At 38.1% G+C, this 12,242-nt stretch overlaps 1 protein-coding gene across 3 annotated transcripts in view; it reads right to left on the reverse strand.

Moving 5' to 3' along the window:
- Window positions 1–12,242, reverse strand: part of LOC128210700 (sodium-coupled monocarboxylate transporter 1-like) — a 26,807-nt gene continuing 14,565 nt past the window's right edge. For 2 of the 3 annotated variants that reach the window (XM_052915068.1, XM_052915054.1), the window contains exons 7-15: window positions 10,950–11,085; window positions 10,553–10,641; window positions 7,717–7,832; window positions 7,282–7,352; window positions 4,820–4,906; window positions 4,442–4,674; window positions 4,163–4,260; window positions 3,863–3,981; window positions 1–3,696 (exon numbers count right to left, since the gene is read on the reverse strand). In XM_052915068.1, coding sequence (XP_052771028.1) covers window positions 3,544–3,696; window positions 3,863–3,981; window positions 4,163–4,260; window positions 4,442–4,674; window positions 4,820–4,906; window positions 7,282–7,352; window positions 7,717–7,832; window positions 10,553–10,641; window positions 10,950–11,085 — 1,102 coding nt within the window. In that variant the 3' untranslated portion in view covers window positions 1–3,543. The remainder of the gene's footprint in view (window positions 3,697–3,862; window positions 3,982–4,162; window positions 4,261–4,441; window positions 4,675–4,819; window positions 4,907–7,281; window positions 7,353–7,716; window positions 7,833–10,552; window positions 10,642–10,949; window positions 11,086–12,242) is intronic. The other variant, XM_052915060.1, reaches the window with a different exon arrangement.

Consider the following 12,242-nt stretch of genomic DNA (forward strand, 5'->3'; position numbering starts at 1 on the left):
GTGGTAAAATATTTTATTGTGTAGCAAAATATAATGTAAATGTATATAAACAGTAAACGAGTATAATCTTTAAAATCATTAAAATATCTGATTAATAATAAGGTGACCGTATACAATTTAGTTCCTAGTCACACTTAATAATAATAGTGTCAATAGTGTCATATATATACATGCACATAGTAATATAACAAAAAAACTAACCTAAATAGTGGATAATAGTAATGCGGATAAAAACAATAACGTTAAAAACAAAACCAAGTCCTTCCTTGTCTTTCTATCCCTGTGTAGCACGACGAAATGATACCATTAAACAAACGTGTCCGATATGTTACCATTTAAAAAAACGTCCGATATGTTTCAATTAAACAAACATGCCCGATATGTCACCATTAAGCAAACATTTCCGATATATTACCATTAAACACGCATGTCCGATATGTAACCATTAAACACATGTATCCATTTAACAAACATGTCCGACATCAAACCATTAAACAAACCAATCCGATATGTCACCATTAAACAAACATGTCCGATATGTCACAATTAAACAAGCATGCCCGATATGTTACCATTAAACAAACATGTCCGATGTGTTACTATTAAACAATCATGTCCAATATGTTACATTTTACCAAACATGTCCGATATGTTACTATTAAACAAACGTGTCCGATATGTTACCATTAAACCATCATGTCCGATTTGTTACTTTTAATCAAACAAGTCCTACATGTTGCCATTGAAAAAACACGTCCGATACATTACCATTAAACATACATGTCCGACATGTGACCATTGAACAAACATTTCCGATATGTTACCATTACACACACATGTCCGATGTGTAACCATTTAACAAACATGTCCGATTTTACACCATTAAACAAGCATGCCCGATATGTTACCATAAAACAAACATGTCCAACATGTCACCATAAAACTTGTTACCATAAAACAAACATGTCCGATATGTTACCATAAAACAAACCTGTCCAATATGTTACCATTAAACAAACATGTCCGATATGTTACCATTAAACAAACATGTCCATTATGTTATCATTAAACAAACACGTCCGATATGTTACCATTAAACACGCATGTCCGATATGTTACCATTAAACAAACATTTCCAATATGTTACCATAAAACAAGCATGTCCAATATGTTACCTTTCAGCAAACATGTCCAATATGTTACCATTAAACAAACATGTAACATATTACCATGTCCAATACGTTACCATAAAACAAATATGTCCGATATGTTACCATTAAACAAACATGTCCGACTTGTTACCATTAAACAAACATGTCCAATATGTTACCATTAAACAAACATGTCCAATATGTTACCATAAAACAAATATGTCCGATATGTTACCATTAAACAAACATGTCTAATATGTTTCCATTGAACCAACATGTTCGATAAGTTACCATCAAACAAATATGTCCGACATGTGACCATTAAACAAACATGTCCAATATGTTACCATTGAACCAACATGTTCGATGTGTTACCATCAAACAAACATGTCCAATATGTTACAATTAAACACGCATGTCCAATATGTTACCATAAAACAAACATGTCCGATATGTTACAATTAAGCAAACATGTCCAATATGTTACCATTACACAAACATGTAAAATATTAACATGTCCAATATGTTATCATAAAACAAATATGTCCGATATGTTACCATTAAACAAACATGTCCAATATGTTACCATTAAACAAACATGTCCATTATGTTACCATAAAACAAATATGTCCGAAATGTTACAATTAAACAAACATGTCCAATATTTTACCATTGAACCAAAATGTTCGATATCTTACCATTAAACAAACATGTCCGATATGTTACCATTACACACACATGTCCGATGTGACACCATAAAATAAACATATCCGATATGTTACTATATAACAAACATGTCCGACATGTTACTATTCAACAAACATGTCCGACTTATTTCCATTAAACAAACATGTCCGATATGCTACCATTAAACAAGCATGTCCGATATGTTAGCATTAAACAAATATGTCCGATATGTTACCATTTAACAAACATGTTCATATTTCTCCATTTACAAACATTTAACATTTGATGATTACGTTGTTTGTAACGCTCACAAAAAGAACGACATGTACAAATTCAGCGACTTTTGCTACATTCGCAACATTCGCAACATACGCGACAATTCCCATATTTGCAACATTCGCGACATTTCCAATATTTGCGACATTTGCAACATTCGCGACATTCACATTATTCCCGACAGTCACATTATTCGCGACACTCACAACATTCGCGACATTCCCAACATTCGCAAAATTCCCAACATTCGTAATGGCATTCCCGACATTCCCAACATTCGCGACATTCCCAACAATCGCGACAATCCCGACATTCGCGACATTCCTAACATTCGCGACATACTTACCTTTCGCAACATTCGCAACATTCGCGGCATTCCCAACCTTCGCGACATTCCCATCATTCGCAACATACCCGGTATTCACATCATTTCCAACATTAGCGACATTCACAACATTCTCTATATTCATCGTATGTACAACATTCGAAACATTCAAAACATTTACCGTATTCACAACATTTGCGATATTTACAACATTCGACACATTCAAGGTAATTCAGGACATTCACAACATTCGCGAAATTCGCAACATTCACGACATAAGCAATATTCACCGCTTGTACAACATTGATGGCATTCGAAACATTTACCGTATTCACAACATTTGCGACAATCGACACTTTCACGATTCCCAAGATTCGCAACATTCACGACATTCCCAACAATCGCGACAATCCCGACATTCGCGACATTCCTAACATTCGCGACATACTTACCTTTCGCAACATTCGCAACATTCGCGGCATTCCCAACCTTCGCGACATTCCCATCATTCGCAACATACCCGGTATTCACATCATTTCCAACATTAGCGACATTCACAACATTCTCTATATTCATCGTATGTACAACATTCGAAACATTCAAAACATTTACCGTATTCACAACATTTGCGATATTTACAACATTCGACACATTCAAGGTAATTCAGGACATTCACAACATTCGCGAAATTCGCAACATTCACGACATAAGCAATATTCACCGCTTGTACAACATTGATGGCATTCGAAACATTTACCGTATTCACAACATTTGCGACAATCGACACTTTCACGATTCCCAAGATTCGCAACATTCACGACATTTGACCCATTCAAAATAATCATAACATTCAGGATCTTCACAGAATTTGCGACTATCACAACATTCTGGAATCTGGACATTCACAATATTCGGGACATTTATAACAGGTGTTGTATAGACGACCATCCAAAGTAAGGCCACTCCTGGTACTGCAACTTTACCATTTAAAAAAAGTAGTTATACCAATGCTAAAATGTCGTCATGTCGTCAATTCATAATTCGACAGACATTAAAACTCCTGATAATACGAAGTCAAACACATGCAGTTTTATCCACCAGGGGCTACAGATGTGTCTGTTGAGGCGGGTCGTAGGCTCTGTTGTCCACTCCGGCCGCTTTGGAGCCGTTGGCAGTGACAACGGGGATAGCCTCGTTCACGGTGAGGCTGTTGATCCGCTCCTTCCGCTCGGCCAGGCTGTCGAACTCCGGCAGATACTGGAAACAACCGACACACATGATAAGATCACCTAGTGTCATAGTTTCAAATGCATAAAATAAGAATCAATTTTACTTCCGAATTACCAACAACAAAATACTGCTTGGTCCAACATTCATTTTCTTGCGTAAAAAATATATATTGGAAACGATCTGATTTAGTTACCTCCCCATGTCGCACTCCAAACCTTAGCGGTTTCCGGATCTTCTCGGGTAAATACGGAAAGAATATGTCAAACGCCGGACATATTAGTTTTGGATTTAGCTTCTTTGTATCTTCAATACCTGGAACAAGGATTTTCAAGTTTCGCTAATACATTTGTAGGCTTTTTTGAAAAAGTAAATGCTTAATAAGTACAGTGCTACTCCAAGCATCACGAACTTTTCAACAGAATGTTAGTTCATTTAGAATTCAAGAAAAAAATCTTGGACTTATTTCAGTCCAATGCTTGAGGCAAGGAGTTACCTGTGATTAAGCTGACGAAGAGGCCTACAACGACGCACACGAGAACGGCAATAGGGCTGTACCACAAGTACGATACCGTATATAGCCGCTCTATACCGCTGCAAGAAATGCGGACAATACAGTGTAACACACGCGTACAGTTAATGCCTGAATTTCATTTTTGGAAACACTGATATGAATTACATGCTAAACGCCACCATCAGTTGAAAGAGCAAAACGGGATATAAAATCACAGACACAAACATAGAAGGAAATCGTATGCCTGCGTCGATAACGTACGTGTATTTGTCAAAAGCAGAGGTGACGGGATGGGCGAAGTCAATGGTTGTAGTGGGGCCGGGGGCTGCGGTGACGTTGATGGGAGTCTCTGCCCTGGAGAAGCCGGTGGCGTTCCAGTTACAGCCAACGGTCTCAACGGGCGGCTTAATAACAACACTGGTTCCAGTGATGGACTGGCCAAGCCCGATCCATAACAACAGCGCTAAGCTCGTGGCAAGGCCGATTCCGCCGCCCTGCAGGTAAGAGAATCATATAGGTGTAGCGCCGATGGTTGAAACAGCTTGCTATCAAAACTTAAGTTATCATGGTCGCGTACAAAGAAGCCTATACACAATACCCACATTGCCACTTAAATAAGAGGGAACCGCTCATACTCACCCACTTGTTGGCCCAGGGGAAAAGCATGCCCAGTGAGAACATCCCCAGCAAAGGGCCGCCAAGCACTCCAAACAACACATACGCGAGCTGAAAAAAACACACGACCGGTCCTTGTCATCATCAAATTACATGTACTAACGTTTGACACAGCTTCTTGTCTGGTTAAGAATAGTTGAACATGCACACGGTATACGGAATGTATTGGTTTAAAATGCGACTTAGATTCCTGACTATCATAATGAATAGGATCATATTGTCCTATACAGTGTCATATAATAGTATTACTTGTATGTATCGTTTGAAGGTTAAAAATTGAATAAGACCGACTTATATCAAGACGCGAAAGCTCTTTGACGCTCGACGATACACCTCGGGTAGAAACAGTGACCTATACATGTCAGAAAATGCCGCACAATAAGACCAAGCCTCAGCTCTTAATCTCTGTGCGAAGACCCAACAGTAAAGACGAGCATTAAGCGATATACTAACATTTGAAGCAAACTGACTGAACATTTTAAAGTGACACTCTTATTCAAAATCAGTACATACACATGTATAACCAACATAAAATTTAGAGATAAATATTTAATTACTTACTAAATAATGCATTTATGGAAAATATTCTTTACTGATAACACAATTGTAATAGCTGATCACGCAAAAATATTAAATGATTGGTGAATGCTAAAAGATTTATTGTGATTAACAATCGTCTCATAAGGTAAAATACTGTGTTTTCAGCACCTTTCTTTCAAATAAAACTCGGTATCTTTCATAAGAATCATTATTTTCGACATTTATTCATCCTTTTTGGTAAATTAACACATTTGTTTTAATGGTGGTAAATCTTATTTCAGAGTAAGAGTGCATCTTAAAGCAAGAGATCTAAACATAAGGCGACAGGACTTAGCATTTTTAAGCAATTAGAGGACGGAATGCTAGGCGACAGGACTGAACATTTTAGGCAACATGATGGACTATTAAGCGAAAGGACTGGACATTTTAAGCAAAATGTCGGAATATAAGGCAACATGACATAATATTTTAAGCATGAGGACGGAGTATTAGGAGACAGCACTGAACAATATGAGCCTACGGTCGGATTAGTAGGAGACAGCACTGAACAATATGGACATAAGGTCGGATTAGTAGGAGACAGGACTGAACAATATGAGCATAAGGTCGGATTAGTAGGAGACAGCACTGAACAATATGAGCATAAGGTCGGATAAGTAGGAGACAGCACTGAACAATATGAGCATAAGGTCGGATTAGTAGGAGACAGGACTGAACAATATGAGCATAAGGTCGGATTAGTAGGAGACAGGACTGAACAATATGAGCATAAGGTCGGATTAGTAGGAGACAGCACTGAACAATATGGACATAAGGTCGGATTAGTAGGAGACAGGACTGAACAATATGAGCCTAAGGTCGGATTAGTAGGAGACAGCACTGAATAATATGAGCATTAGGTCGGATTAGTAGGAGACAGCACTGAACAATATGAGCATAAGGTCGGATTAGTAGGAGACAGCACTGAACAATATGAGCATAAGGTCGGATTAGTAGGAGACAGCACTGAACAATATGAGCATAAGGTCGGATTAGTAGGAGACAGCACTGAACAATATGAGCATAAGGTCGGATTAGTAGGAGACAGGACTGAACAATATGAGCATAAGGTCGGATTAGTAGGAGACAGGACTGAACAATATGAGCCTACGGTCGGATTAGTAGGAGACAGCACTGAACAATATGGACATAAGGTCGGATTAGTAGGAGACAGCACTGAACAATATGAGCATAAGGTCGGATTAGTAGGAGACAGCACTGAACAATATGAGCATAAGGTCGGATTAGTAGGAGACAGGACTGAACAATATGAGCCTAAGGTCGGATTAGTAGGAGACAGCACTGAATAATATGATCATAAGGTCGGATTAGTAGGAGACAGCACTGAACAATATGAGCATAAGGTCGGATTAGTAGGAGACAGCACTGAACAATATGAGCATAAGGTCGGATTAGTAGGAGACAGCACTGAACAATATGAGCATAAGGTCGGATTAGTAGGAGACAGGACTGAACAATATGAGCATAAGGTCGGATTAGTAGGAGACAGGACTGAACAATATGAGCATAAGGTCGGATTAATAGGAGACAGGACTGCACAATATGGACATAAGGTTGGATTAGTAGGAGACAGGACCGAACAATATGAGCAAGGGGTCCGTTCATTAAGCGACAGTACTGACCATTTTAAGCAATGTGTCGGAAAATAAGGCGACAAGCCTGAACGCTTTTGTGACATTACCTATAAGGCGGATGGCGAACCATCATTTTATTCAAGCGAGATGACCAAAAAGTACGCATAAGCAAGATGTTCAAAAAGCAATCATGAGAAAGGAAAGCCAACTTAAATCCTGAATAGTTTCAGTATATTGTATCGGTGTACACACCGTGAGAATCATGGTGCCGAGCTGGGACACGAGGAATGCGAATGCCAGTGACACAAATCCGAACACGATCACTGAAAATCACACACAGATGACAGTATTGGTTCAGTTTTTTCTCGGAGAATCCAACTTCTTTAGATGTTATATTAGTATAATTATGTTAGTAGGTAATATTTTTTACTCTGATGTTGTTTTTAATGTGTATAATAACATACATTTCGAACAAAACATAAGTTGCAACATCAATTTATGTTCGCATGTTGAGTTACTGTAAGTCAGTTTTTATGTGTATCTTATCTTTATGTGTACACCCCTCCCCCAAGTTTCCATTGCGCCATGAATTGCAATAGAGATGATGACCAAAACGTAGATGCCGACCTGGGGACATAATCCTAAAGCCAAACACAGAAAATGATATTTGTTCTTTTTTTTGCTTACCGAATATCTTGGACATAATGGTTGCCCTGAAAGGTGAGATGCCCTTGCAGCACATAGGCTTGACGAAGTCTTCAAGCATCACTGCCGCCACCGCGTTTAGACCAGAGGATATCGTGCTGAAACAACATGAACCGCCATACAATTTACATTAGATTTATTATTTGACAAGTGACTTTGCATTGAAGTTAGCGGCCTAGCGGCGTGAAGTTGGCGGCCTAGCGGCGTGAAGTTGTTTTTTTCTTGGAATCTTGCTGGATTCTGAGCTCATGGAGCTTCGCATCACCCAAGAAAGGATATACGAGATCCGCAACCTACTTCCGGTTTGGTGCAACTTAAATACGTCTCTAAGTGCCAACTACAATCTTTGTTAGGATAATTACAATTCGTCGGTAAAAGTGTCATGCCTAGTCTTGTGTTTATTTCACGTATTTTGATGCTTCTTGAGACGTAGTCTCAACATGAAAAATCATATAGTGAGATTAAATTCGGAATTCAGAAAGGAAATAGTGTGTTGGATAAATTTCTTTAATTGTGGTCGAATAAATTGATAGGTAGAAAGATTTCTATCTTTTGTGATAATGAAGCAGTGTGTTGTGGGCTAACTTCTGCTAAAACCAAAGATGTGGTGTTACTTCAATGTTTGCGAGGTGGTTTTCCTCGCGTGTACTCGCGAGTTCGAGATTCGCGCCATCCACCTGACTTCCGCGGACAACAGACTCGCGGATCTACTAACCCGTTGGCATAGTGATGCTCTATAGAGTCATTTTATTAAAGTAACTTCAACATTGAATACACAGGAGATTAACGTGGATGAATCATTGTTCATGTTTAAGAATAAATGGTGATGCGCGTATCTTCATTTTTAGACACTTTTCACTTGTACAGGTGTTTGAGGCAACTATTGATTTTAGTCTGTTTACATTATCAGTAATGCTTATTTCTATTTGAAAACTTATATTTGTTAATATCAGCTGTATTTCTTTTGATAGACTTAATTCATTTCTCGCTTCTAGTTTTCTGCGTATAATTAAAAAAAATGTTTGTTTTATTTTGTTCCGTTTGAATACCACACAGTATTAAGTTTCATTAAAAGTTTTTGTGTGTGTTTTCTTTCACTATTAGATGTTGCTAACGAAGATTCTAGTGGGCTTTATTGTCTCCGTTGTCAGTTATAACTTACTCAGAAATCAGCCTTCTCTTGTAACTTACAAATATCTTGAGACGCAAATTTGTTCCTTTTTATTATTTTGTGAACACTACGACCAAAAAGACCGTCCTGTTTCTGTAAAACATTGTGTTTGTACGCTCAGTTTTTAAGTAGAAGTATGAAGTCTGTTCAATCTATCAATAACTATAACAATGGTGTACGTTTATATCACATTTTCAGAGGAGTTGTATTTCCCGTCATTTCTAATACTAGTATTTCTTTGCAGATGACTTTTAGAGGCCTAGCTAAGGTTTTGTTTCATTCTCCGCTTCAGACACCTCCGATTACGCCTGGGATATTGCTAAATATCAGAGACGTTATTGATATAGAAATTCTTTTTTACGTCACTGTTTGGTATGTTCTTGTATTTGCTTTGTATATGATGTGTAGAAAATCGACTATTGTGCCTCCTACGAAATTGTCTTTTGATGACACTAAATATTTATGTCGCAATGATGTGACCTTGTCCGATTTTGGTAATTTTGTTAACCTTAAATACGCGTAGACAAATCAATTTGGAGACAATAATGTTGTTTTACCTATGTATAAGAATGACACATCTCCGCTATGTCCAGTTGTCGCATATAGTAATATGTGTAATCTAATCCAGCAAACTCATTAGATCCTCGGTTTAGTGTCGAAAAGTCTCATTCTTTAGATCCGCTTGAAGCTTGACAGAACTTTTAAATGCATCATGAAACTTACTTCTGTATATGGAGCCTCTGAGTATACTTCACATTCTTTTACAAGAGGAGGTGAATCTTATTCGTTAAGTGTGAAGTTCCAGGTGAACTTGTTCATTTATTTGGCAACTGGGAGTCAGACTGCTATTTACGTTATTAACATTTATCTAACGAATGTTTGATTCAGGCCGCTAGACATGTAGCTCTGTCAATTTATTTATTGTTTTGGCCGAGTTTTTGTTTTGGGGGATTTGGCTGCTATTGTTCTGTATCATATGTGTGTAATAATTATGCAGCCTTTTTTCGGCCAAAATAAGATATATATTCATTTGTTGTATTTATTCCCGAAATAATTTGCATTTTTTGCTTCAAAAATCATAATTATAAGAGAAATAACTCTTGTACCTCTAGTACCTTTAATTCCTTTTCGGTAATTCTTCGCTTTATTTCCTTAATTTCGCTCTCATTCATTGTTAGAATTTAAGTCGCGGAAACGGTCGTCGAATATTTTTACCCTCCCTCCCGTCCTTCATGCACTGTTTTATATTGTAATTTTATCTTTTATTTGTAATTAAATGTATTGTGTTTTAATTAATATTTCCCCGATTTAAGGGTGATTTGGCTGCTATTGTTCTGTATCATATGTGTGAAATAATTATGCAGCCTTTTTTCGGCCAAAATAAAATATATATTCATATCATTTGTTTTATTTATTCCCGAAATAATTATGCAAGAAATCATTTCCAATGAGTAATTGCATACAACTTAAATAATCCACCACCTATGTAACTGAGAGACAAGTTGTATCGGGTCATACTGAACAACAAAGATTTATGCCGTAAAACATATACCATTACAATTTCTTCACCAAACCATGCATAAACGATTTAACGATTGACTGGTCCATCCTGCGAAACGGAGAACGTAAAACTGCAATGAGTCTCACCTTAAACTGCCACTGAAGATGGTAGAGAGGAGAAGGCCAGGCAGACCATGGTACTCATTCATGATGTCCATCGTGTACAGAGGAACCAGCTGTAACACAGTTAATAGTCATGTGACAGCCAACGTTAACACTCACATGATCATCTGTGTCTACAGAAGTTTGGATGAGCTTTGAATGACACCGTATTACTTTAGCAATAACACGACCATGGCTTGAAATCATTTCAATTCTAAATTTCCACTGATTAGGCTATTTAAAGTAATGTACTGAACAGTACAAGACGTGTATCACTATTTGTATTTTATCAAGTTTATAGAAGCATTTACGCGTGTCTGAGTTTAAAGCAGCACATTTGACCACGCTAGAGCAGTTCATTAGTAGCGTGGTTTTTGCTCACCTGGTCTGCCTTTGAGATAATGCCGAAAGAGACCGGGTCACAACGGGCCTTGGCGTAGAAGGAGAAGATGACAAGCCCGACCAGACAGCTGATCGTGATGATGGACGCCATTCCAGGCAGGTTCAACCAGATCGCCCTGTGGAAAAAGACACTCATGGTAACTGCAGGAATGGATTTGGATATATATTTCCTGCACAACGTTAAAACGAATATGTGTGTAGCCGTTTTACTTGTTATATGTTTTAAAGTTACGGAGATGATAGACTAAGGCGACTATAAATTGATTGATAGATTTGCACCCCCGCCCGCCCCCTCTTTTGTCCGCCGCCCCTTAGATTTATTGACTCAAAGACTCAAATAAAAATGTTGAACTACGTAGGTTCTTTATTATTACATATCGGTCTGGTTATGTCCGGGAACGGCGTTTATTCATACCTACGGTGTCGATGTGTTACGATCGTGTTCGTGGTTTGTCTAAAACAGTGTAAATAGTCCTTTATGCAATAAGAAAGAACATGAATTTTTAATACAAATTCAACGGTGAAACAGTCATCTAAGAAAATAAAAAAATAAAATAAAATAATGTCACCCGAAAAGAATGGATGAAAAATCAAGCAATTACTTTATATTGGCCTAAATGTTAGCCTATCGCTATGTTATTGTTCGGCCACCAATGAGTCAGTACTCATTAATGCAGGCGTCAAACTGTCCCGAAATTGACATCAGATGGACTCTCGAAAAAGAAAATGTTAAAATTCGGCTCTGACCGTAAAACCATCGGGCTATTCGTGAGGGCATCTTAAGCCATCGTATGACTGTCGGTGGAGTTTCTCAAGCTCCGGCAGCAACTTCATGAGCGGTTGAAAAATATTAAGCATGCCAAAACATTCCCAGGTGACCGACTTTGCGAAGGTTCATTTTCGTGTTGAATTCATGTGTCAATGTTCCCCTTCGTAAGGCCATCGTGAGGGCATCTGGTCAAATCGTGTCATCTTCGTCATTACCACGTGTGGTCATCGGTGTCATCGGGCATTTTCGTCTCACGAACACAATACGACGTAAACAAAAAGCGGCCAAACTATCTAAGGAAGGCAACACAAAGCAGAACTTCTCTACTTGAAGCCCTCTCAATGCCGTCGTGTAGACGTCATGTATCCATCGTGTTATTATAAGTTACGGGGTTAGTAGGTGTACCGATATGGGATATACGGGGCAAAGAAACCACATGGTTTTCCGTATATCCCATGTCGGGTCATCTACTAACCCCGTAACGTATATATCACGTCGAAATCC

This window comes from Mya arenaria, chromosome 2, assembly GCF_026914265.1.
Source record: "Mya arenaria isolate MELC-2E11 chromosome 2, ASM2691426v1".
Taxonomy (NCBI): domain Eukaryota; kingdom Metazoa; phylum Mollusca; class Bivalvia; order Myida; family Myidae; genus Mya; species Mya arenaria.